The sequence below is a fragment of the Prorops nasuta genome, unplaced genomic scaffold (genome assembly GCF_024137725.1).
Source record: "Prorops nasuta isolate Cenicafe-Biocafe unplaced genomic scaffold, Cenicafe_Pnas_1.2 PNAS00003, whole genome shotgun sequence".
Classification (NCBI taxonomy): Eukaryota; Metazoa; Arthropoda; class Insecta; order Hymenoptera; family Bethylidae; genus Prorops; species Prorops nasuta.
In genome coordinates this window covers 7,290,581-7,316,789 of record NW_027116800.1, presented here as the reverse complement: position 1 = coordinate 7,316,789, position 26,209 = coordinate 7,290,581, and the positions used below count along the sequence as shown (strand labels likewise).

The window sequence follows — 26,209 nt, the reverse complement described above, 5'->3', positions numbered from 1 at the left end:
TTTAAACATTTTATAACAAGCAGCAGTATTGGTCTTAATTTGTTATTATTATTTATTCAAAACAATATACCGTATATATAAAACCTTACACGAAAGTCAGATAAATCCGAGAGCTTCACACTTGCAAAGTTATAATGAGATCTTTTGAAGTTGAATTTGTCACCCTGTTGATGAAACTATAATGAAAGAGACCTCTACATAGTCGGATGTAAAATGATAGAAAATCAATAGTAAAATATATTTAGCCTGTTTCTTTATAAAATTTATATTATTGTATTATCGTTGAAAAGTAGAAGTTTACGAGACGCAGCCGACATTTTCCAAAGCTCGGGTAATCCTGCACTCGCGGCAAGCAGATATATTGAAGGAAAACAAAAAACATTTTCAAAGTTTAACGACAAATGGAGATTAAGGTTGGCGTAACAGTATTATAAATCACTAGGAGCTTCTAACAGTGCAGTTATAAGCTAAAAGCACTGCTGAACCAGATTTACTTAATAATCCAACATACACCTGCAAAAAACGAGTTCGAACTTTGATCCCATTTTCCTAGAATAAATTACAAAGATTTATCTTGCGACTTAAATGTACAAGCTGAGCCCTGACTAGAACTACTGCAGGAGCATTATCACGCGCACGCACAGGTGCTTCGCACACAAATCTTTTTTTGATGATCCAATATCGAACGATTTCTGCTCCAAACGCTTCTACGTTTGAAGTTTTTGGGGCAAAATAGCGTGCAAATTAATCATAAATAAAAATCACTCGTATTTCAAAAGAAATAAAATTGCTAAAGTTTAAAGGGAAACAATTTGTAACAGAAGAATTGGAGCGCTCGTTAAATAAGCTAGAAAATTGCTGATTGCAAATTCTTACCTAGAACAATCCACATTACTATGATATTGCCACCAGTTGAGACAAGTAGTATCAAGGCGAAGATAACGGACCAAGAGAGTTTTTGCCACCATGGCAAATCGAACGGTCTTTCCTGATGAACGAACAAACAATCGGACATGGCCTCCCGAAGAGCATCGCGCTGAGTCGATTTGTGCAATGCCTCCTCAAGGACAGTCAAAAGCTCGCTACGATTTAACTCGAGCAATAGCGTAATGTTTCGCTCGAGAATTGATGCACTGCAGTTGTACAAACGGGCTATGCTCACGCTATTCATATTTACAAATGATTATCCCTTCCCTTCTCCGCAATCTAACTTTTCCCTAACAATAACTATCCCACTATCTTCATTCAAATTCACCCCTCAAGATTCCATTTCCGTCATCGAGCTCCATGGATGGCTTATAATATTCCTCATTCGCTTCTTATCGCACCAGACAAAACTTTGCCCGATAAATAATTAATGTTTATTATAATAGGCTATTGCCGGCTACTCCAACATTTCTGACACATTCTTAAACCAAGTGTGGTCCTTCGAAAAGCGGACGCGACTGGGTTGTTTCAGTAATACCCTTCTCCTCCTGGATTTAATTGAAATCCATGTCCATTACAGTCTTCTGTTTCTGGCGTAACGAGTAAAATGGAACTAGATTTCAGATAGAAAATAGTCATTTTCGTCCGTCTCAATTGGATCATTTGCTCACTAGCGTCTTGTCCTCGTTTTCTTTTCTATTATTCCATTTCAACGACCTATATTATATCATCCTTTTTTTAAACTTCCACCGGCTACTCATGTATTTACTTCGCAGTGTCACTATCAGGCCAAAAGACATCCGCCTTTCCTGTCACGTAGGTCGCATCTTGCATCTCGACTTTGCACTTAGATTTCATCGCTGCACACATTTTCTCCGAAAGAATGGAGTTTTTTCGTATAATAGTAATACCTCGAGAATGACACAGAATTTGTACAATTACAGCGGAGCTTCCTTATCGAACTGTCGTTTAACGCACATTTTCGCGCAGCCACGGTGAATACGTAAACTGAGTATCTTGTCACGTGTAGCATTTTCGACCAAGACACAATTTAGAGCAAAAGAAAAAGAAGAGAGTGAGTATTTATCAAATAAAAACGGTTCTCGCCTTACTGAAAATTGTACATTAATAATTTACGACAATTCAGGGGTGAAATAGAATTGAAACTCGTTCGCGTCTGCTTCTTTCGACAGTTGCAGCCGAAGAATAGAGACTGTTCCCATTCAGTGATTTACGAAATTTGCAACTTTAGTCGATTTCAAGTGGAATTTACATGTTACCAAATTTGACGTTTCGTTTGAATTTAATTTAAAGATTCTGCACGATGAGATTGTGTTAAATTTTGATGTAGGATTTGAAGGGTGCGCACATCCTAGGTTTAAAGGTTTAAGGGATTTAAAAGCGGCGATCGACAGGTGGCTGAAATCAGGTATACCGTATCGATGAGCGCCGTCGGAGATACTGAGCGAGAGAGAGCTTAAAAGCACGTTCATTCAGAGGGTGCGCGCGCATTCGTTGTGTGGTGACAACTAGATCCCAACACAACAGTTTACTTGGTAGTAGTATAGCATTTCGAAACAAGTATCAGCTGTTTATTTTGATAGTGCATAGTCGTATTAAATTTCGCGGTTAAAGAGGGAATGGAGAGGGGGGGGGGGGGGGGGGTGCAGTTTAGAAACATACGAGTATTAATTGAATTAAGTCAACACGCTAGGGACGATTTAAAAGAGCTTCTTTCAACTCGCAACAAAACATGCAATCTGTCTGGCGTGCTGTTTCGATCGTGTCCTGAACGTATTGTCCTCTTTTGCACTGATATGTACCTCTCCCTTGAGAGTTTTCTTCGTGTATGTAACGCATAGTTACGTATAGTAGTATACACGTGCTCGTGTCCAAAAGAGACCTTTGAGAAGGCGCACAGGTGCGCCCACGTTATCCCTTACTATCAGCTAACTTACTTTTACTTAGAGCTTGCCCACACACTTCTGTCGCCTTGTTCACCAACAATAAGAGCACACGTGTGACATTTCTCAAACCACCACCACGACGACGCTTTTATACTTATATACCACGCTCCAAAACTCTTAATTAGAGTATGCGATACGATGCTTACACGTTTACCGTACACTTATCATCGCTTCTCTCACTATCCCTAGATAAACATCGCCTAGATTCTTTCCTAACAGTTGAACAAAATGCGAAAAGTTTTACCCCTTATTGTAGCCACGCCTACCCATTAATCCTGACTCCTGCTACCCTTTGCGAAATGCTTTTATTTATTGCGTATGTCGATATTAAGCTTGGATTAATTTATTCTATACAGTTATTATGAAACGCAAGATCTTTCAATCATGGTAGTTTAAAATTGTATTAATGGAGAATCTTTAGGTAGTAGTAGATAATCATATTTTATTGGCATAAGCTCTTTCGATCATTAATTTCTTTTGTTCTTAATTGTTGGGGTCGGTTTCTCTCCAAGTCCCTCTTCCGGGAAAATAGTCGAAGCTTTTGGAGCGTCAGTAACGTTATTGCGTAGTTTATTCTTTGTCGCTATGGTCGCTATCAATCGATGCTTTTCAGCTGTATTTGCTTTTGCTTGCAGCACATGGCTCTCTAAAAGTTTATGCAAAATGAAAGTAAAAGGGAGCGTTGTTACCAGAACTATCAATTACAACCAAGCTTTATAGAAATTCAGCATTCTGCAACAGCTTCCGACTTCCGAGATTCTTTCGATCTACTGAACGTTCCTAAGTACTAGTGCGATCATAATTTCGGTAGTGAGACGATCGACCTTAGTAGCCATCTAGCGGTGATAGCAAGTATCTGCATTTAAGATGGCAGCCTTTCTACCTTCTGACGTATTTCCGCCAGCCGTATACTCAGTCACTCCCTCCAGTGGTCGAGTGTCAAGCCGACTCAAGCCTGAGCCCTGAAGCCAGTCCCAGGCCGCTCACCACGACATATCTCCGATTTCCAATAATATTTATTGACCAGTCTTTTACGGCTAATAACGAATTAAAAAAAATAACTTTTTCGAACGATTTAAAAATCTCCCCGGACGTTCCTGTAAGGTTAATAAAAGAGGTCATTATCCGGGGAAAAAAGGACAGATGGCAACCCTACGTAAAGCTGTAAAACATGTAAAAATAGCCCTTAAGGTTAGTTATCACGTGTAAACATAACCTTGATATGAAAGTATTTTTGTTTTTAAATGTCTGTATACATAATAAAATGTAGATTATACATTTTTTTTCATAATTTAGGACAAAGGGAATAATGAGAAACCATTAAAGAAAAAGTTAGTTGAGAAAAATGAAGAAACAACAACTCCAAAAAGAAATGATAAGAAATTATTTCCAAGAGAATTTAAATCAACAAGAGGTGTAGTGTATGTTGGACATATACCGCATGGATTTTATGAAGAAGAAATGAAAGGTTTTTTCTCGCAATTTGGAAAGGTTACCAAAGTAAGAGTAGCTCGCTCGAAAAAGGTAAGTAAATTAGACAGATGGTAGCAATTAGAATAATAACGTTGGAAATCTATTTAATGCTAATCCTTCAATCGGATGTTTCTATTACAGACAGGTAGAAGTCGTAGTTATGGATATGTGGAGTTTTTGCGACCAGAAGTAGCCAAAATTGCTGCAGAAACTATGAACAATTACCTCATGTTTGGCAGATTATTGAAAAGTATGTGTACAGAAGATAAATCCATACAATAATTTATAACTCTACCCATTCATTCAATACTATTTCTTTTTACAGCTACTTACATTGAACCAGAAAAGCAACATTTTGGATTGTTTGTTAGGAAAAATTGGTCCAGATTGACTTGTCCTGGAAGATTGAATAGGCTTCGAGTTTCAAATATAAGGAATTCTAAAATTACTACAGAAAAGCATAACAGTTATGTGGAGTCAACGAAAAATAAGTTACAAGAATTACAAAAGAAACTGAAGAAACATAATATTGATATGGATTTAAATGCGATTATATCTGAAACATAAATAAGAAGATTGGATAGAAGGAAAGAAAAACTAGCAATTTTTACATGGTACAATAATGTATCGTAAGTTATATGTACAATTATGATTTAACGTTTATTAATATTTACATAATAATTTTATGTAGTCGTTGGTAGTTGAACGACTAATGCATTCTTAGACCTTTTCCACTTCATACGTCTGTTCTGAAACCATACCTTCACCTATGTAAAATAGTTGTAAAATAAATTTAATAAAACGTGTACTATGTAATAAATTTGTATAAAACTCAAGCTCTAACCAATCTTTTAAGAATGGCAGAATAACCCGATTTCTCACCTGTCGTTCTGTCAAATCTAAAGCAACAGCAATTTCATAACGTCGTAAACGCGTGAGATAATTGCTGTGGGCAAACTCACCCTCCAAATGACAAACCTGTTGCTTCGTAAATGCAGTTCTTTCTTTTCGTGGTTTGTCATTTCCTTTACCCGACCGTTTCGTAGATTCTGCAACAGAAATGAATTGTATCACCTATTAAAATACAAGTTATTTTACATTATTCGCAATTCTCACTCAATTAAGACTTAGTTCTACTGTTAATTGCGTTAAAACGCAAATTTCAAGAATTGAATTGTCTGTAAACGTAATTTAACTTAATGAATGAAAAGCAGTGATAACTTAATATTAGTAACAAAATGTTGATGACAGTTAATTGCAGGCGCTTAGTTTAATTTCTCGAGGGTTTTTGCTGATCTCATTTGAACCCTGAAAGTTTGTTCAGAACGTGCACGATTGCTTTATCGTGCCTCTGGTTGCGGCTAGTGGTATATTTGCGTTAGATGAAAATAGCTGCGTACATTGAATGCGTCAAAGAAGAGAAGACCGATGCTTGCTTCGTGCCGTATGATAAGCATTGATGCCGCTTGAAAGATAGGGGGCTTGCCAATCAGAGTGATGATCTAGGAAGATAGATATTAGATGGATGGAGGAGAGATAAGGTAGTGAGCTCGATGCAATACCCTCAGCACAGCTCCCTTTGCTGTATCGTCATCTCAAGACTCTAACGTTGACCAATATTTCTCTTTAACATTTACCAGTTTTTCTCTCTTTTCATATCTTTTTTTTTTCATCTTCCTCGCAATATCCTTGAAAACCTCTCAGGACTGAAACGATTTTACCCGCTAAATTAATATCTGACTGGAAGAATAAAATTTTTATTCCATTAGCGTTATAATCTTGAAATATTCTCTCTCGGAAGACGGAAGTTTAGCTTGCCGCTTAACGAATTTAGGGAAATGAGACAGATGTTTGCGAAAAGCTGGATTTCCGTTGCTAGATTTAAACTTGCACGAGCGTGTATCATACCTAGCGAATTTTAAGTTTTTATCTGAAGCTAAGTTCGGAATGATAAGATCGTAGTTGGAAATTTTATGAAATTTGGAGGGGAGGAAGGCCGTTAATTGCAAGATACCTATAGCGATTTAAGTTGAAGGAACATCTCTGCAGCATGGATTCTACGCTTCAGTCTTACAACGGACCAGTGATCCACATAGATCATTGATAGCCTCGTTAGAACTAAGCAGAAAGTTCCTATCCTTTCTTCCATGCCGCGGTCTTAATTTCCTCTTTTTCACCGACGTCAATACAGATTAAAGTTTACATTTCTCTCGCATTTGGACTATTCTTCGATGTTTATGTGCATTGAGTACAATAAAATTATTCCTCTTTAATTCTCAATGTATATATCGCTAAATTATCAATATTTTATTCCATTCTTATAAATATACCTTTTTGATTTCATTAATTTTTAGTTTGATCAGTCTATAGCTGCACTTTTACAAAAAGCATGAAAATGGTTTTGCTCGAAGTCAAATCTTCTTTTTTAACACTCCGCTTGATCGAACGCCTTACGAGAAAGTCATGATATGCTCTTATATAAAGTGCAGAACCTTTATTACATTTTTACCCCATTCGACTATCAAAGACCCCTTGTCCTTTTGTACCTTTTCTCAGTAAATAGCGTTGATTTATTCCGGGCAAAGAGAGATACTCCGGAACACTGAATAAGAAAAAAAATATACTACAGTGAATGAAATATTGAAATACGATCAGCGGAAAAAGGTTAAACGACGTCGTTAATTATAATCGAATATCAATGCTGAATGGCTCATTCCTTATCAGTATTTTTTCGTAGTTTTACGTGTACGAAGGTAATTGAGCAGAAGAATCTTCCTCTAGTTTTGTATCCATGGCTACACGTCTATTTACCGTTCACAGTATGGATTTTATTTCTTGGAAAATAACCCATATTCAATGTACATACATGCTGTACAATATAGTATAGATAACTGTAGTACACAAGGATTCAAGCAATTATCCAGGATTTAACGAGTTTCGATCCAATCGAAATCCATTTTTCAAAGATTGACCTCTGGCGAGCTTTATTGCAGCAATAATTTGCTTTACAAAATCCCATTTATATATATATATACATGTAACGTTAAAAACAAAGAACGTAGTTAAGAGGGAGGGGGGGGGGGGGGGGGGTTAGGAGGAGGAGAAAAGTAATAAATTCAATGGAACCATAAATGAAGATGATTGAAATAGTAATCTTACGTAATGAGTATATACTTGGAGTTTGGAATGCAGCTAAAGTTTCGATAAATATTTAGGCTACACTGAGGTCTGTTACAGCCACATTGGCGACACTAAAACCATAAAAGCTACAGCCAAATGATCAACAAGCTATGACAAATGTAAACCATTCTCCAAAGTATTTTTTCCCTTTTTCAATCCTTTTCGGGCATCGTGCTGGATTTACGCTATCGTACATCTTAAAGTTTTACCATTATCCCGCTCCACGGAGTACAATTCGTTCTCGCGAGGAAAGTTTATCAGTTCCTGTGTATTCTGCCAATGTTCATGCTTGTTTTTTTGATCGGATCCGCAAATACCGTTTGGAAAATGCGGGTCGTCCCACGTACGCAGCACCATGGTCGTTGTAGTTATATGGCAATCCTGATTCTTCCGATAGCAGTTTGCTTGCATTATATCTTCCGTAGGACTGGGGTTCTCTCCTTCGCCAATTTGCGCCAGTGTCGTTTGCCCGTCGGCGATAATATTCTCCTGACAGTACGGCTCCCACCTTTTTTCACAAAATAATCTACTTTTCAAACGGGAATCTTAATGTCTCGAGTGAAAGATTGCTGCATTTTTAGTATTAGACATTTTTAGTTTGTCGCTTTGACTTACTGTACAGGATGTAGCAAAATGACCGCAGGTAATTCCTGATTGCAAGCCTTCAAATCCTATTAAGATCGGTGCAGAGGCTACCACGGCTGATCAAGATCCCGCTCCGGTACTTGGCTAAGTCACGGAGCATCGCAGAGATTGAACACCAACTGTTCATAAAACTTTCAAAAACCAAACACGTAGAGCTGGCTAATCGTTGAACCGATCCTAATGGGACTTGAAGGATTTTTATGAGGCAGCTTTTCTGTAATGATCCTCATAACACAGTATTATCATTTTGTTTACATTCTGTGCAGTAAACGCTGATAAATAATTAATTATTACCATACCTGTGTAAATGATAATTTTGATTGCGATCTGTATTTTGTAGCAGATTCATTGTGTAATAGGGAGAAAGTAATCGATTAATATCACTGGTCGAATTAGCACTTGCAGGAAAGTTGTAAGACTCGTGACAATTATACCAAGTTGATCTATGGCTATCGAATAATTCGCAAGTGGTTGTCATTTGAGAAGCTGAACTGTTCACGTGGCCAAACGAAGGCGTAGGGGGAGTTGGTGGTAAATTAAAAATATCATCCGACATTTTATCCTTATCACTTTTGTTTTAGCACAAACACCAATTACTTCACTGACACATTAATAGAGAGAATTTGTTTGTCCCTTTGCACAGTTTATACTCTTGCACGATAAAATCCAGACTGAAAGTTTTTTCGACCGGCTTGTTACTCGATTTTGCTCCCGATCTTCTCTATATATTGTTGAAGCTACGATTATGAAATGTCAAACGAGCACATGTGTCTGGTCCCTGGACTTTAGATCTGCAAAGAGAAAGAGAGAGAGAGAGAGAGAGAGGGGGGGGGGGGCTGAGGGAAACAGTAGTATAAATGTGTAGACAACACACATTGGAATCGTGGGAGTAGGGAAGAAGACTCATATGTGCTTGTACTTTTCGCATGGACCAATCAGGAAACAGCATGTTCGAAACTCTGTAAGCAAATAGTCACTCGTCATTAGTGAGTTTTATTGTGTAGGCGTGTGTTTGCAATTTTTCTTGATACCTGTTATAAGCTATATATGTAAGAAGAATAAGAAATATATTAAAAAAATATTAATAATATATTTATATGTAATTTTTTAGAGAATTGTAATTACTAGCTCAACTTAGCTATACTTATATTTTATGATTATATTCTATTTCCAAGTAAGAGTTTAGGATATCAGATTTATCTCAATAATAAAACTCTTTAGGTATATCTTGTTATAAAATAAAGCTTTTATTTTAACAAAAATATTAATAGATGATTTTTTACATGATTGAAACTAATTTTCGTATCAGTATATTTATACCTATTCCAAATTATTTAAACTAATTATTTAAATAATTCAAATTAATTCTTAATCAACTCACTTGTAATATTTTTTACAAAGATTGAATTTCTGATTAAGATTGATAATTTTATTAAAAATATAATAATAATTATAGTCGATTTTAAGGCGTTATATATATAAGCAAATAAGAAAAACATCACGGGGTTAAAAGTGAATGGTAGGCTTCGACCATGCGAGACTCTGAGGGTCGTGTATCCTCATCAGTCACTGGCATTGTTTAACTTCCTTTCTTTGCCGGACACTAACGCCGGAACACGACATGAAAACGGATTCGTCCGCTTTGCGCAATCCCAACGGCATCCACTTGACAGGAAACGGTATTTTCTGAAATTGGAGACAGGTCATGGTTGCCGGGGCCAAGCAGTCTGCGAGGAAGGTCCAGCCCATTTCCTAAATTTTCCACGCTTCCCAACTTCCCTTGCAAGCTAATCCGACTGACGTAATAAAACAAGAGAAGAGTGTACCAATTAAAATATAAAGACCACCCACGATAATGCAATCATAATCAAACATGTGCATATACATATATATCTTATATGAATTTATTTGTTAAAATGCACTAATCGTGCATGATTTCTGCCAAGATAAAAACTGTACGTGACTAAGGTCGAAGAATATTATTGATAGATCTGTGTTATAGCCAATATATATTATGCAACTCCTTTAATTCTTTTTTGGTTCCAATTTAAAAGAAATTTCTACTCAGAGAATTCTTTGTCCTTTCCTTATTTATTGACGTTTGTAATGTTTGTTAAATATCTCACGCGTGGGCTTGAATTCTGTTCTATATAAAATCTTCAGACGCATCTGCATTTCTCATTATGGAAGCTCTTTCGTACGGAATACCGTGACGCAAGCCAGCTTACCTATTTTAATCCTGAAACGTAAGAGCGTATTAAGCATAATTTTGCCTGCAGCTTTAATTCGTATATATGAAATGAGCGGAGTCAGTTAACTTATCACTTAACGCTCTGAGGTCAGGAGGGATGATTACTAAGGAGCGCAATGTACTTTACAGATTAACCGGCCGTCGCAGTCCAGCTTTGGATCTATTATTTTAAACTCGCCTCTAACTCCCACGTTTCAACTGTTATTATCTAATACGGTGTACAGTCGTCGTGCAACTCTTGCACCTCAATCACTCAAACGCTCTAAGGTCAACAGTAGTATTTCTTAGGTTTCCCCAATAAACACCACGATTCTGGACTTCTGGCTAAGATCTTAGAAGAGAAAAAATCTTTACTTACCCGAACGTGAGTTTAATGCCAAATCATTTCTGGTGGAATTATTTGTTCTATTCGCTTGGTGAGAAACATTAAATAATTCAGTGGTATACCAGGAATCCAGCACGACCTTTGGCGATATTTCAGTGAGATATGGAGATCCAATGAAGTCTAATTTTAAGTTAAATGTAGTAAGCAACTATGTCGTGTGTATGTTGAAAGGTAGTATAGCAATTTTTGGTACTATTTAAGTAATATTTGTTGAAAATACCTCAAGCTCTCTATATAATGATAAAAGTAAAGTTATTATAAACCGTGATAGCATGCTTGATCGAGTGTGTATATATTTATTTGTAATATATGTAGAAGTTGGGGCGCTGAAAAAAATTACCTTGAATAGTTTATATGGAATTTAAGAGGTTGGATATTTTTGGTCATCGCATCTGGTCGAATAAGAATCATCTGTGCTTCACTCGCATCAGTGAGACCAGTCGTCTGTTACTCTTGAAGCAGTCGAAAACTTATGGTTTAATTTACCATTTCTGGATGTTACTATTCTAAAAATTTTTACGTAATGGACCATTCTAACAGCCAACATGGTACGTAGTTTCTTATCGTATGATCAATGCATTTTTTTCAATTTAATTCTATCATTTCTTACTGTACAGGTATTGTGGAAGTGACTCTTCAAGCCTATGAAAAAAGGTACGGAGCATCCAGAAGATCGAGGTGCAGTCAAATAAGAACAGGCACTGTGGTGCTGACTATAGGCTGCGTACTAATCATATCCTTGATTCTTTACTGGTTTATCCACTCGATCGTGGATACACAGCACGGGGATTCGCGCGATAAGCCGATCCACTCGACTGCACCAAACCGATTATCTCGTATCGAACGATTAACAGATAATGTCTTACCGACAGAATACGAGTAATTCGAGCTTTCAATAAAAATCCCATTTTCGACTGAAATTCAGCCGAAGTTTATCAAGAGTATATTTACATTGCAGTTTGAAAATAATACCTATTCTTCAGGAAGGTAATTTTACGTTCATTGGTGAAATCGATATTCAAATACATTGCAAAAATCCGACAAAACATTTTCGTTTGCACTCACGAGGATTGCATATAAACGAATTATCCATAGAAGAATATCAGTCGTTAAACGGAACAAAGAGGATTGCCAATAAATACGCTCTAACCGATGATAACATCCTCGATATTTTTCTCTTTCAAATATTGATTCCCGGTGATAGTTATGTGTTAAGGTTAAAGTTTACTGGTTTGTTAAACGATAGTGAAAAGGGACTATTTAGAAGCAGTTGTGTGGATAAAGAGACAAATGGAAAAAGGTAGTTATATTGATTTGTTCAACGTGTGTGAATTCAAATCTTTGATTAATTCTTTTTTAAAACGAGCATTTTTCTATGGTAAGCTTCTTCGCAAATAAACCTTTCTTAGCCATTTTCATAATTCTTTCAGTTGGATAGTTTTATCAGCTTTCACTCCCGATTACGCACAGAACGCTTTTCCCTGTTTTGACGAGCCATGGATAAAGACCCCTTTTCGAATTTCCATCGGTAGACAATCCCACATGAGGTCGCATTCGAATTCTATGCGTAAAGTAGTCGAAGAGATGTAAGTCTTTCGGTATATATGAGTTACAAAACAATCTGAAGGAAACAAGATATTCATAAATTTTATTACAATTCTAACCTTTGGTAACATTTACACTGCAAAATCTACTAAGCAATTACAAAACTCGAATTTAAAAATATATGCTTTTCATTAATAGTTATGACCTTCCTGGATATGAGTGGGACCATTATGAAAAAACCTTTCCAATGTCCACATTCGCAGTAGCTATTTTTGTAACAAATTTTGTTAACCGTACAATCGTTGGGCCAACTCGACCATCGTACACAATTTTCTCTCAGAAAGAAGTGCAAGACAATTCGAGGTACATTGGCCACATAACTCCTAACATGCTTCAGATAATACAGAATTATACAGGATTTTATTATGAGATGGATAAACTGGATTTAATCATTACTTCTAATGCGAGAACGACATTTCATTCCAGCTGGGGGTTGTTAATAGCCAAGTATGTGATACATATATCTACGTGAATTTTTTAGTTTTTTATTACATTAATTTTTTGTAACATTGCTGTTTCAAGTGAACAATTTGCAGTCGACAGGGACACGAGTGAGCTCATAGAACGTAAAAGGGCGACCGCATCAATCACTGCTTACTTTCTAGCCCTACAATGGTTTGGATTTTTGGTATCACCAAAATGGTGGAACGATTATTGGATCACTCAAGGTCTCTCTACTTTCTTTTCATTTTTAGCCATCAATGAAGTGAGTAATGTCACGTTGAGTGAAAGAATAACATTGTGTAAACAATTATTATGTTATATTCGTTAGAGAATTTTCACGAATTACATTTATTGTTATCCATATAGATCGAACCTTCGTGGAATTTCGAGGAAACATTTACCACCACATGCCAGAATGCATTTACCTACGAAAGTTACAAAAACGTGGAACCGATACACGCGAATCTGAGTACAAAATCTCTTCTCGAGGATATTACCAGCTGCAATGCTAATATGAAAAGTAGTTGTGTCATTTACATGATGTACAATTTCCTTGGCAAGACTGCTTTTCTATCGTCGATTCGCCGTTACATCCAAGCGTATTATTATCGCAGTGCCGACGAGGCAGACCTCTGGAGGGTATTCCAAGAGGAAATCACACTGCGGAGATCCCTCCCCGAAGATTTAGCAATCAGTGATGTAATGAAAACTTGGACTCATCAAGCTGGTTTTCCATTTTTAACAGTCAAGAGAAATCCGGAAAATGGTACAGTCAGAGTTCAGCAGGTTTGTTCTTTTCTTTCTCTAACGTTATTATAACTCAAGTATAAAAATTAAGACAATATCGTCGATGGATAATTTAATTTCAGAGCCATTTTCGTGCTTCCAATTGCGAGTTTGATAGAACCAGTGAGCAATTATGGTTTATTCCTTTATCGTGGACGAGCAACAATGATCACCAATTGAGCTACGCTGGACCCCAGGTATGGCTGAGGGAAAAATACATGGAAATAAATGATACTATTCTAAGCAATGCAATTTTGAGCAATCAATGGATTCTCTTCAACATCGATCAATCTGGTATAGGTTAAAGAAACTATATACAATATAATTATTACGATGAGATTCGAAGAGCTCTAAAATGGTGTTTAAATGTTCACAGGTTTCTATCGTATTAATTACGATGAGGAGAATTGGAAACTATTAACGAATTCTTTCAACGAATTACCAACGATTACCAAATCACAGTTATTGTCAGATTCCTTCGCTATGGCCAACGTGGGCCTTTTAAATCAGTCGTTAGCTTGGAGCATTTTGTCGAAGCTACGAAACGAGTCGAAGAAAGTCGTATGGTTAGGTGCGTTTGAGTCGTTGACAGATATAAAAAATCGAATGTGGGATTCGAACGGGTTCAAGGTAAGTAATATTCCAAGAGAGCCGAATATCAGCTCGATTTACAAGCTATGGAAATTGTAAAGCTGTGAATGAAATTATGGGGAAAAAATGTAAAGCAAAAAGACTCTAGTTAGCAGTTATACACATATACAAGTAGTTAGCAGAGCGAATTATTAAAGCGAGCAGATTCACTGTTTATACGATGGAATATATTAGGCTGTCATAGGTAAGATAGGTAGCGGAAGAAAAGAGCTGCTGTAATTGGTGTAGGGCGTTTTATATTTGCACACACGAGCCTTGTGGAAGGTACATATACATAAAAAGCAAAAGAAGCTCGCACAGTTTATTAGTAATTTATTCTGCTACTACTCAATAAAATATGCATCGCTTTAGCCTACGGCTTTTATATCGTTTATTACCACGTTGTTCTGCGTTATGTCGTTATTATGTGCAGTTAAGAGTTAAGTATCGCGTCATAAAGCGTGTGATTATCCCTTGGATAGAAATACAAGCCAGCATCGAGCGAGTTGTCCGTCATTACGATTCGACGTTCAATTAGGTTAAAAGACTCAATTATTATTTGCACCGAAATGCGAGACTCCGAACGTTTAATTAACCACCATACTTTATAACGATTTCCTTTTCGCAGAAACTATTACCGAGCTCAAAATTGAAACAAGCTGTTCGCCACTCTTCATGAGTGGACGCTGCTCCCTCGACACTCTATATTATATCTATAAAATGCACTCTCTATGTTGCTTATATTCTAAAGACTTACTAAATTACTTTTTTCTTCCAATCTCGTCAAATTTGCCTTTCTAATATTTTTATGAAAATTATTTTTACATAAGTGGTAGGAAATATTGAAATTTACCACGTTATTCTAGTACACGATGTGCAAGTTGCTGGAAGATGTTTATAGTCTACACGCTAGGGCTCTCACGTATAAATCACCGAACGATTGGACGAATTTTGAAACTACTTTAATGCAATGGGCTTGCTTAGGAGGTCATAAGACGTGTTTAACCATTACTAGAAGTTTTGTACTGAAAATGCTTCGCAATGAATCAACCAGCTCGTGAGTATTGAATACTAATTGCTCTACGACAAACTTTTAGTACAATTAACTCAATGGAATGTTTTTTAATTACATGTTCTTAAGATTTTTGCTGTGTAGGAAAATTCATTTGCTATTTTTCTTCAAACACGACTCAATAATGTTATATAAGGTATACGAGTTAAGTGAAGTTCGAATAAAAAATGAAAAGAGAGAACACCCAACGGATGATCCAAATATGTATTTAAATCTTTTTTATTGAGTTAGTTGAATCCTTATTTTGACAAAATATTTAACGATTACCCCACTTTAATGTACGCTCATCTTTATTCGTTTAGGATCCCATTGCAGTTTCGGTCATGGGCTTATTGTATGTTTGTGCAACATGCTACAGAAAATCAATGGTCAATGCTTTACAACAAGTATCAGGACATTGATCTGCTTGACAGGGAGCAACTAGCATTTGGCTTAGGATGTCATAGAAATATAACTATATTACACAAGTATCATTGTCGTTTTTTCTTGAAATAAAATTTTTAATAGCTTGTTTTTGACAAATGTTACATTGATTTCAGATACATATCAGATTTGGAATTAGAAAAAAAGAAAGATGATTCTGATGAGAAAATTGCTAAAAGAGCTCTGATTTCTCTTAGCGAAAATCCATTTGGTTATTATGTTCTTTTGAGTTATTTCAAATCACACTGGTCGAATATCGATGAATCGTACGTGTCTTATTTAGATAAATTTAATTATCAACATGTTTTTCTTACAATGATATAACGAAGCTTAAAATTATTTAGATCACAAGAAAAACTTCCATTTTACGCCAATTTTATATCTACGCATATGGATCAAAAGCCGGATATTGACTTGGTAATTAATTTCTAGTTTTTTAAGAAGAAAATCCTTAATAAGCACTTATATTGAATAGCTTTATTTTACACACAGCTTTCGAGATTCCAAGAACTTATTAATCAAAGCAAAGACAAAGTGGTTAAAGAAAGTATGAAAAATATATTTGTTGATACTATTGCAAAAGTGAATATTAATATAGCATGGAACCAAAAGTATAAAGATCAAGTAATAAATATTTATTAAAAAATAATATTATCTGTTTCTTCCGATAAAAAAGAAAAAGATTTATAGAACTAAAGTTGTACTCAAGTTCTGCTTATATTTTTAGGTATTACGAATATTGAATCAGCATGTACAAGATCTACCTGAAAGTAAAGATTGCAGAAGAGAAGGATTTGATATGATGCTGCTGTAGGAGGACGCGTTGAAATCTGACATGCGTATATTTACGGAGATAGGAGGGTTAGCGTATAATTATAAGACGTCAAATAAAATGTAATGTGACGTAACATAAATGAAATTTTAATATTTATGCCTTAAGGATAGGTTGGAAAAAGTTTGGACTAAATTATTGTTAAGAAATTAATGCAGTACGTGTGCTATGGAGAATTGAATCAGTCGTAAAAGTAATTGATTGCTAAGATGCATCAATGAAAGATCGAAGCAAGTTGATTGTTTTGTAGTAAGCTCATACTATTTTGATCACTGCAGACATTTATGATAAGAGCTCCATTATTATTTCTATTCTTTTATACTCATGTTTTTGGTATGTACTTTAATGACTTTAATCATTTATGAAATAAATATCAATTTTGTCTAGGTTGTACTATCTATAAATCAATATATCATTCTCTTGTCAAAATAAATATTACCTTCTGTTATATCTTAACCATAGTACAAGATAAGGCGAAAATTGTATCAGCTTTAATAAAAAAGGACTTAATTAAATAAACTTTGCTTTTGGATTATTCATCTCTCTTGATATTTTTTCGACGTAATTCATTTAGCAATTCCAGGCGAAGGCATGGAAAAGTCGATGGTGCACGTAGTGCAATCATTGACGCTGAAACAACAGTAGAAACAGTTCTGTATCAGAACATGTATTATACCATACTTGTAAGAGCTTTTAGTGGTATTATGAAGTTGTAAAGCTATATGTATTATACTAGTAAATTATACTTTAAGTATAATTAAAAGAAAAGAAGATAGTTAGAGGTTTGCAATGGATTAATCGAATCTTATTCCTCGGCACTTCCAATGGGAAAGAGATACAAGGACTGGCATAACGAGCTGGTGTTTCGTGTGGTCGAGAAGGTTGCTAAGTAAGGGATTGATTCACGGGCCAAACCAAAGCCCTAATAGATTCAGGTCAATGCCACTACCATTCTTCGAAGTCGTTCATTATGTGGGAAGAGAGGGCCCCGTTCTCATGCCACACAGGTTGCTTGCAGTACCTGTGTGGTAGGCTCGTGAACGATTCGCCCGAAGAACCCAAAGATAGGCTCTTACTGCTGAAAACCTATCGGTGAGTTATCCACACCACGAAGCCCCATCTCATTAACTTTACAAAAATACTACGTGTCATGAAAAATTTTCAACCTATATGCAAAACTATTGCTTCTCTTCCTACAGCGCTCATCCGGCTGACCTTCTTGCACTGTTCAAGCACGTATGCCATTCATACACGTATATATATAAATAATAAAAAAAAAGACAACATATTCCCATCTCGTATGACGTTGCATTAAAATTATCAAGAATTGTTGTACCATACGTTCTTACTGAATAAAAACCTATGTCCTTGCTCAACCACTTTGGGACAGATTGTACCGAACGAGATAAAGACTGGAGTAGTTGGGAGGAGTAGTATTGTGGCTATTGTAGCAGTAACAGTAGTAGTAGTAGTAGTGGTGGTAGTAGTGGTGGTAGTAGTGGTAGTAGTGGTGGTAGTAGTGGTAGTAGTAGTAGTAGTAGTAGTAAGAGAGGATCGTGCTGCTGCGAAGGAAAGTAAAGCCGATACCAGTTCGAACGTCGATCGTATAGTCGTTCGTGTCGACATCGCCATCTTCATCGCCATCTTCATCGCCACCGTCACCGCCACCGTTACCGCCACCACTACATCCACCACCGTCGCTACCGCCACCGCCACCGCCACCGCCACCGTTGCCGTTCTGCTGAAATCTCTCTGCAGCCTCTCCGCAACCGCTCTGCTTCTTCACTCCACGCACAGTACTTCATTCTTGACCTGATACCAGGTCCCTCCTGTTGATCGCGAAGCGTCCCGCGCTCTCCAACCACCCGTACTTCCGGCTCTTCCTCCACTAGCGTAGACCTCGCTGTCAGACTCGGAACGTACCTCCATCAGTCGATCACCCCGATGCTGCTCGTCGGCAGCCCAACGTCAAGTGTCGCCGGCAAACAAAACCATCCACCGGCCATTACCACCCTTCCAAGTACGTATATATATATGTATATATATATATATATCAAACCTTTATTTCTCTTCTCCTCCTTCTTGTCTCTCTTACACCCCTCCCCCTACTCCTTTTTCGGCACTTTTCAATCAAACCCCATTGGTTTAACGTTATTCAGTTCGAGGGAAGCTATGAAAACACGAGTATATTGAAATTGGTTCGATTTTTTCATAGTCTTCCGAACGGAAAAAGTAATATCAATGGAAAAAGACGCATGGGTTTTATTTCTATAGAGATTTGTATAGTGTGTAATTATAAATTGATCCTGTGCGGGATTGACGCTTGAAGCGATTAAGAGGACTAAAGTGAAGACGTTGAGTTGTCCGTAGGTGGACACTTTTACAAGCAAGTATCTCTTTTATAGATATACGTAAGATTAGTTGTTCGAGGAGGACTTTGAGGAACAGGTATATGAGTCAACTTTGAGAGAGCGATCCTTCCTGCGTTTTGTAGGAAGATCGTCGTTGATAAGGCAGCTTCCCACGAAAGGCCAGTTCGCCCAACTACGGACCAGGTGTCGATGACTAATATAAGTAGCTGTTGGAAAAGAAGGGAGATTGAAATTACCCGGAGCACGTCGATGAGCTTTAAACACGAGCGAGATGATCGAAGATGAAAAATGGGAATGAGCGGATAAAGTGGAAGTAAAGGGCGAAGAAAAATTACGAGTGCATTACAGCATGATGAGGGTTTGCATTTCTGGATACTCGTAATTTCATACGACTCTTCGAAATCTGCATAGAAAAAACTTTATAAAATATTTAAATGATGCAAGGATAAGAGTGATCGATGAGGATCGAACCGAAAAAGGTGTATCGACTCATCGAAGGCAACCTTTTATCTCGAACGCTTGAGAAACGTCAATTAATCTCAGGTAGATGCACCGAATGGTGAAGACCTGAACGAAACGAGAAAAAGATGACGCGTACTCATACATTGTATTATAATCCTAAATCATATTTTTATAAAGGTAAAGAACCGTGAGATTTTAAAAGTAAAGTTTTATTCTATACAAGGGTATACCTATATAGTTTTCAGTAAAATTCTTGTGAAACCTCTGAAAGATTGCTGGATACTGTTTGAAAGAACAAAATGTAGACAAGAGAAATAACATACCAATGTTGACTGCAGCTTGAAAGGGAATTATTTCGGTTTTTTCTTCGTAACTGAAACCTCACGGAGTTTTAAACGAGAGTGAATGGAATGACGTGAGTAGCGAGGGACCTCTTGGTTTAACGACAAATCTTGAACGAGTTTTAACGTTTACTACTATAAACAAACCTCTGTTTCTACTCGTGCATCTCGGGTTTCGCCGGCAAGCATGTCATTGACATTGCACACGATTAACACGTACTCCAAATCTGTATTGCGACTCAGCCAACAAAGTTTTTGCGTCACTCAAGTGTGTCATTCGATGACAACATTCGCACAATTTCGTGAATATTCATGCTAACTTGATTTAAATGTTGCCTTATCAACAATTATATGTCGGTGTAGAAGTTTAGCCCTGGTATTATATACAGTTAAATCGATATTATTCTATCCTTGGAAAAAATGATTTTTTATCACGGAACTATGAAACTTTTGTAAACAATTTTATTTTTTGTTTAAATTATATATTATATACGAGAAGAATCGAAGCTTGATCCATGGTACTTTTAAGTGTATAGTGACAAGATGTAAAGTAGGAAATTCGAGAAATTTTGCAAGTTTAAAAGCAGCACTTTTAGTCCCTACTACATTCCTACTTCATCTTCGTTGACAGCACTCTGGAGAAGTACAGTACATACTCGATACATACATAGTAAGCTGGTAGTGGCACTGCTTGCTCAACTTGTTCAGGACTCGTCCTTTTTGCTTTCAGTTTAGTTGAAAAAGCGTGCTTGGTACAGATTGTATACGTGGATTTAACAAAATACAATATACATGGTCGCTCGCGATTTGGATTACGTATATCCGATCTGTTCCGATTCTATAATATAGCAATTCAAAAACATTCTACATTTTCATAGCTGTCAGCAATGAAACACTACCCGAAACTCGAGTGCTATATATAGTCTCATTCCAATAACCGAATCGTGTTTATAACGAGCTTAAGAATATTTTATAATAATATATAGATTAGATATATTGAGAAAGATATAATTAATTTGTGATGATAATTTACTTTCTCCTCTTTCTCTCTCTCTCTCTCTTACAGGACTGTGGCTTTTGTTGTCCTTACTACCGGCATGCTTAGCCTCCTGGGTAAAGTACGTTGAGGAATATGACCCCATAAGAGTGGCGAGGTGCGATGCAAGATGCGGTGAAAATCATCCTGACGAGGTAAAATTTTCTTTCGGATTCAAATCTCTTTTCCGAATATATTAGAGAGCTCCACAGGTTATTTCCAAATATTCGCACATATTATATCTATACGCATGATTACGCGAAGGGTGATAATGTTTCCTACCCTAATAAGATTTATAAAAGAAATCTGAGAGTACAACGATGGATAAAACGACTGGAAATACATTTTCTTTGGCTAGAACGCGAGATTCGACACTCGATAACGCAGAGCAGAGCGGTTTGAAGGCGGGCGAAAGACCTTAATGTCGCTGTTTAAATTCGCACAAGCGAGCGTGATTCATCGGACGCTGAGGTTTTGCGTACTTTCTTTCGCGTTTAATTAATTATAGCACCGAGCCTGAATTCCTTCCCCTCGTACCGTATCGCTCCTTTGGATTAATTAATGGTACTGCCGGCAAAGAGCAGCGAGTCTCTCGAAATCCGAAAAATCCTCTTTGCCAATCTAATATCGTTGCGCGTGGATTTTTCCTTCCGAAGATTAAAAGCTACGCGCAATGCATCTACAAAGTATTTTGCAATCTCTGAAAATAATGTGAAATGTCCTGCATGGGAGGATTGCGGCGCGTATACAATATTTGCCAGCGAGAGTTCGGTAAGCTCGAAGGTAATAACAAAAATGAGGGGATTCTCGATGTGGGTTTGCAAAGCGAGGCGCGCGTATTCCGGCCATGGGAGCTGAACGTTTTAATCGACGTGGCTGACAATAATGTGCGATCAATACGAGCATCGACACCGTTGGCTCTCCAGTAACTTGTCCGTGGCTGTCAAAGCGTTGCGCTTTATTGCTAATATTTTTTCTTCTCGATACACGCGTGTTATTACGAGGAATGGTTAAAATGATTCAGCCCAGGGAATGACGAAGAAATAATCCTCGGAGCTTTGACTGGCGGCTGGCAATAAAGTCCTGAAGTAATGGTCTATAAAAGGTCGCGCTGCCACACGTTATGTCTGAGTCTGACGCGCGCGTCTATGGTCCCGGATTAGAAACGTATCTTCCAACATTATAGAAAACAGGTTCTTATTCCGAAGCACCGACGATCAATCTTCAGCGTGGCATTCGACTATACATTGTACTGGTCGAGAACAGGTCGTGCAAAAGCTTGATACAGGCGAGAATGGCAATTCCAACACTGATCAATCTGCAGATGTAAGAAAAATTGCAATCTGCATTCATTGCCTCGCTTCTGCTTGCTTTATTTTCACTCTTAATATCTTATCGGCGGATCGATATTTATATGTATATTTCATCGAACCAGTGGAGATTAATTATCAAGAGAGACACTGTAGTGTTTTGACGCCATTTATATTATACTATGTAGGTAAAAAAAAAATTAAAACCTTATACACTGCTCCTTATACGGCACAAGTTAGTATATATTAATTTGCCATGCATTATAATTGACGTATGCAGGTTGGCTTCGGACCTTTGCGGAGCCAGTGGCGAAAAGAAAATTAAGACTTTCGTTGCTTGGATCGATCGTAGCGAGAGGGCTTCGTGATGTCAATTAGTTCAGCTGGGATCCCGGTTAAAATGTCTATCGATGACTGTTACCGAGAGGTCCTTACGGTGAGCTTCGTTAGCCGGTCAATAGCCCCGGGGCAAATGCCATTGGCAAGCAGTTTGCTTCTGTATTGCTCATAAAAAGTAGGCCAATAAGTAAGCGAACCAGTTTCTTTAGCCGTTTCAATGATATATTCCCTTTCTGTGCTATAAGGACATTGCATGTGTAACCATTGTAAGCTGTTCCTTACCAGTTTCTGGGTTCGTTTTATTTTTATCCTACACTCTGTACTCGCGATAGCTTATCCTGCACAACAACAATAATTCACCCTCTATAGTCTTTTCACAATACGTAATTTCAAGGGCTATTCAATGTAGCAGAGATTTTAGGATGCAATTACAAGAAAATCAACGAGGCAAGACAGCCACTACTGCAGCTCTTATTTTTTAAACGAAACTTGTTCCCTTATCTATCCCTGGAAAGTTCAAACTCTCTATAGATTTATGTCAAATAAAGACTATTATAAACCAGTTTTTCGAGATTCTAGCTGTTGGGACAGTATAAGTTATAATAGCCATAAATTATTATTCAACTACATTATTATTACACACGAAAAGATTAATTGCATGTACAGATGACTGCTAAGTGAATTTATTAACTTTAATGAATTAATGAATATTTCCCATCTTACTATTCCCATAGCTATAGATTTAATTTAACAATTTTAAATCAAAATATCCTGCTTTTACTCTATTAGCTTTCTCATTGCTGAATTCAATTTATCGATGTGTTTCTGGTCATTAATCCATATTGCATGCATACATTGATTGCATAATGCAAGGGATCCTGCAAGTTGGCGAAGAAAAAAGTATTTAACGAGGATAGTGAACACAGCCGCATTATTTATTCAAGATGATTTATGCCACGTAGTTGCACACACACACACACATCCGTGCTGCGATATGGGAAGTCCGTTATTTAAATTTACAAGACACTTGGACACTTTCATCGCAGGCTTATCAACACTTTATTTTATACGATTTCGTGCCCGAGAGAAAATTTAAAGAAAACATTCAAGCGGGGCATTCGAATTTTATCGGTTAACGAATCACGAGGTGAATAGGGACACGCGCGCCTTTATATGTATATGCATTCAAAGTTTTGCCTGCCATCATAATAATAAGGTGAACCGAAAGTTGCAAGAAATAAAAGCAAAGGTTCGTATGTGGGCAGTTCGTTCCTTAAATGCCATTTAAATTCGATGAAACTGGTAGGGAACGTTAAAAAGTTTCTTCATCAGTTTTGCGCGAACGGTGGATCGTTTGCTCGGTGTGGTTGTTCCATCGATGCACTAAACCATCATTGGACAACGGTACGGGGTAACATTAAATCGAAAGAAGCCGACGACCATTTCGTTTCGGTCGAGTTGAAAGCGAGGAGAAGAAGATAACTGCCTTCATTTCAACGATCGGCGGATCCCGCAGGCACAGTTTGTTAGTCTGAACTCACTTTCGCACAACAAACGGGACCGGTAGGCACCAATCTTGCAACTATACGGTTCCCAGATTCTTCTTTATTCCCTTCTATCTCCCTCCCCTTTCTTTCTTCCAAGAAAGCGTTCAACACTCTGCCGAAAAGGTTACCCCCCAATGCCGCCTGTCATCCAAACCTGAATATCCCATCTAAATCCAAATCCGGTATCCATTCCAATCCTAATTTCTTACGTTAACCTAATTTGCTTTTTTTTAATAATAAATTCGCGTTCAATGTATTAACATAAATCTTCGAACCGTTCGATGCACTTGATTCATAATAATAATAATTTCCATATAGTAAACTATTAGAAAATTATTCTTTCTCTTTAAATACAAGTTTTAAAAACTGCTAACAAGGATCGATGGGAAATAAAGAAATGCATTTGTTTTATTAGAACTCGGAAGAGTTTTTCTGAATAAATTACGGTAAAGAATACAGATTTTCGGTATTCAATAAAAGAACAGAATATCGGTTGCATTGTTTAGTATAATGTATACGTGAAATGTTTTACCATACGAAACATCCACTTCTTTCACACTTGCTGTTATGTTTATGAAGGCAGATCTATCTTTTCTATAGAGTATGTAGACACGAGCTCTTGGAAATAGAGATAGATCGAGGAAAATCTGGAGTGCCAAGGGTTAAAGTCAATTTCAAGGTCCGCTAAAGATAAACTTGTAACGAAATTCTAAAATATATATGTTTATAGAATATCAAAGCTAGTAATATCAATTTCGTTTCGCATATACTTTTATAGGAATGAGAAAATTATTTGCTTATCAAAGTAATAAAAGCTTATTCCTGCTTATTTCCCAAAGTTTATTTAACAGTGTATATGGTATACTGTATACTGAAAATCAATTTCTTCTGGACAAAAGTTTACTAAAGTATTAAATCTTCGCGTGAAAAACTTTTCAAAGTTTTACATGTCGTAAATTTCTTGCATTGGTCCATTGGTTTGGTTCACCCTTTTGTTTCAAAATAAAATATTCTCTAAAAATTCTTTCTCTTCTCGAGTTTCATCAATCTCTTTGCTCGGTTCATCAGTAAAATTAAACGTTCGGCTCGCTAAAAAACAAAGTTTCATAATTTGCATCCTTATAGCTTCATCATATTGTTGCGTTTCAATATTTTATTTAACGTCTAACAAGCTGAAGCTGCTAAACGTTTGCTGTAACTCTACTGAACCCGATAACTGGCTGTTAGTTAGTTCGCCGCAATAAGTTGTAAACTCGGGCAATTACTTGCCCTATCAAATATATAAAGTATGTAGTATAAGCAATTTAAAAAATATCTGAAAATATAGTAATTTGTACGAATTTAATTTAAATTAAACGACAATAATTGCTGGAGAAATATGAATAGACTGGATTCGGTTGTTATAGTTAATTATAATAAGGAGCTTTATGCTATATATTATGCTTCTATTACAGTGCATGGAAAACTGTCTTGCCTCAAATTACACAAAGCCGGGATATTGCCCGGAGAAGACATCCATGTCGCCCTTTGAAGCAGCATGCTTAGTGGCGTGCAATGGTGACTTCCGCTGTCCGGAATTAGCCAAATGTTGTTCACATGATTGCGGCGTTACGTGCATGCATCCAATAGGCTTGGATAATATTACTGGTAAATATTACTTAAATATGATATATTTTCAAATATTATTATTTACTGTACTTCAATTGTTTATCTTACTGTAACTTTGAACTTTATACTTATGCTTTTGATGCTCTAAAAATATTGACTACATGGTTCTATCAATGATTTATATATAGACTTACCACCAATACCAGAAAATCTTCAAATTCGACAGCAGAAAAGTAATCTCATTCATCTTACGTGGAAAAGTAATAATGGACAGTTGAATAATACTTACACCGATGGAGATATTCGGTATTTGTTAGAAGAACGTCATCTTCTTGGTCCAAGATATTTAGAATCCAGATTAAGTCCTTGGACAATTCGGCACGTATCTACAAAGCCATATGCTGCTCTGCGCGATCGATTGAGAAGTGGCCACTGGTATCAGTTTCGCGTTGCAGCTGTTAACAGCGAGGGTTCACGTGGATATTCTCTACCATCCAGACCCTTTAAAACTAAAGGTGAGGGACAGGTGATATAATTTTAAATCATTGGCTGTTTTTAGAAGCATTTAGTTTCA

The 26,209-nt window shown here is 36.9% G+C and overlaps 5 protein-coding genes across 15 annotated transcripts in view; 3 read left to right on the top strand and 2 right to left on the bottom strand.

Annotated features, from left to right (window-relative positions):
* The window catches only part of TkR86C (Tachykinin-like receptor at 86C), a 41,540-nt gene extending 39,130 nt beyond the window's left edge, over positions 1-2,410 (bottom strand). For both annotated transcript variants that reach the window (XM_066747222.1, XM_066747221.1), the window contains exon 1: positions 877-2,410. In XM_066747222.1, the coding sequence (XP_066603319.1) occupies positions 877-1,171 (295 nt within the window). In that variant the 5' untranslated portion in view covers positions 1,172-2,410. The remainder of the gene's footprint in view (positions 1-876) is intronic.
* Positions 1-26,209, top strand: part of LOC136785880 (tetraspanin-5-like) — a 125,808-nt gene that overhangs the window by 95,555 nt on the left and 4,044 nt on the right. For all 4 annotated transcript variants that reach the window (XM_066747212.1, XM_066747211.1, XM_066747214.1 and 1 more), the window contains exons 8-9: positions 25,482-25,674; positions 25,824-26,150. In XM_066747212.1, the coding sequence (XP_066603309.1) occupies positions 25,482-25,674; positions 25,824-26,150 (520 nt within the window). The remainder of the gene's footprint in view (positions 1-25,481; positions 25,675-25,823; positions 26,151-26,209) is intronic.
* LOC136785888 (MKI67 FHA domain-interacting nucleolar phosphoprotein-like) lies at positions 3,817-5,203 on the top strand. Its single transcript, XM_066747228.1, has 4 exons — positions 3,817-4,085; positions 4,191-4,418; positions 4,509-4,617; positions 4,693-5,203. Exons 1-4 carry the CDS (start codon positions 4,038-4,040, stop codon positions 4,932-4,934), a joined length of 627 nt encoding a protein of 208 aa, XP_066603325.1. The 5' UTR covers positions 3,817-4,037; the 3' UTR covers positions 4,935-5,203.
* LOC136785887 (homeobox protein Hox-A4-like) lies at positions 5,021-8,796 on the bottom strand. The gene is made up of 4 exons (XM_066747227.1): positions 8,492-8,796; positions 7,757-8,055; positions 5,250-5,416; positions 5,021-5,134 (listed from the first exon to the last, which is right to left on the bottom strand). Exons 1-4 carry the CDS (start codon positions 8,746-8,748, stop codon positions 5,051-5,053), a joined length of 807 nt encoding a protein of 268 aa, XP_066603324.1. The 5' UTR covers positions 8,749-8,796; the 3' UTR covers positions 5,021-5,050.
* On the top strand, positions 10,660-17,108 carry LOC136785879 (aminopeptidase N-like). 7 transcript variants are annotated; one of them, XM_066747206.1, is made up of 17 exons: positions 10,660-10,807; positions 10,894-10,999; positions 11,144-11,376; positions 11,446-11,707; positions 11,787-12,128; positions 12,259-12,414; positions 12,572-12,880; positions 12,956-13,139; positions 13,244-13,663; positions 13,747-13,957; positions 14,040-14,293; positions 15,160-15,350; positions 15,668-15,832; positions 15,905-16,054; positions 16,133-16,205; positions 16,281-16,412; positions 16,516-17,108. In XM_066747206.1, exons 3-17 carry the CDS (start codon positions 11,352-11,354, stop codon positions 16,600-16,602), a joined length of 2,961 nt encoding a protein of 986 aa, XP_066603303.1. In that variant the 5' UTR covers positions 10,660-10,807; positions 10,894-10,999; positions 11,144-11,351; the 3' UTR covers positions 16,603-17,108. The 7 variants fall into 7 exon arrangements, with proteins under 7 accessions (XP_066603303.1, XP_066603305.1, XP_066603302.1 ...); XM_066747208.1 differs by having other exon boundaries at positions 10,883-10,999; positions 11,147-11,376; XM_066747205.1 differs by having other exon boundaries at positions 10,883-10,999.

Coding starts and splice junctions, on each gene's coding strand:
- LOC136785888 (XM_066747228.1), top strand. CDS start 4,038: ATGGCAACCCTACGTAAAGCTGTAAAACATGTAAAAATAGCCCTTAAG. Junction 4,086..4,190: donor ATGTAAAAATAGCCCTTAAG/GTTAGTTATCAC, acceptor TTCATAATTTAG/GACAAAGGGAATAATGAGAA. Junction 4,618..4,692: donor GTTTGGCAGATTATTGAAAA/GTATGTGTACAG, acceptor TTCTTTTTACAG/CTACTTACATTGAACCAGAA.
- LOC136785887 (XM_066747227.1), bottom strand. CDS start 8,748: ATGTCGGATGATATTTTTAATTTACCACCAACTCCCCCTACGCCTTCG. Junction 5,417..7,756: donor CTCCGTGGAGCGGGATAATG/GTAAAACTTTAA, acceptor TTTCTGTTGCAG/AATCTACGAAACGGTCGGGT. Junction 5,135..5,249: donor TAGATTTGACAGAACGACAG/GTGAGAAATCGG, acceptor TATTTTACATAG/GTGAAGGTATGGTTTCAGAA.
- LOC136785879 (XM_066747206.1), top strand. CDS start 11,352: ATGGACCATTCTAACAGCCAACATG. Junction 13,140..13,243: donor CATTTTTAGCCATCAATGAA/GTGAGTAATGTC, acceptor TTATCCATATAG/ATCGAACCTTCGTGGAATTT. Junction 13,664..13,746: donor GTACAGTCAGAGTTCAGCAG/GTTTGTTCTTTT, acceptor ATTTAATTTCAG/AGCCATTTTCGTGCTTCCAA.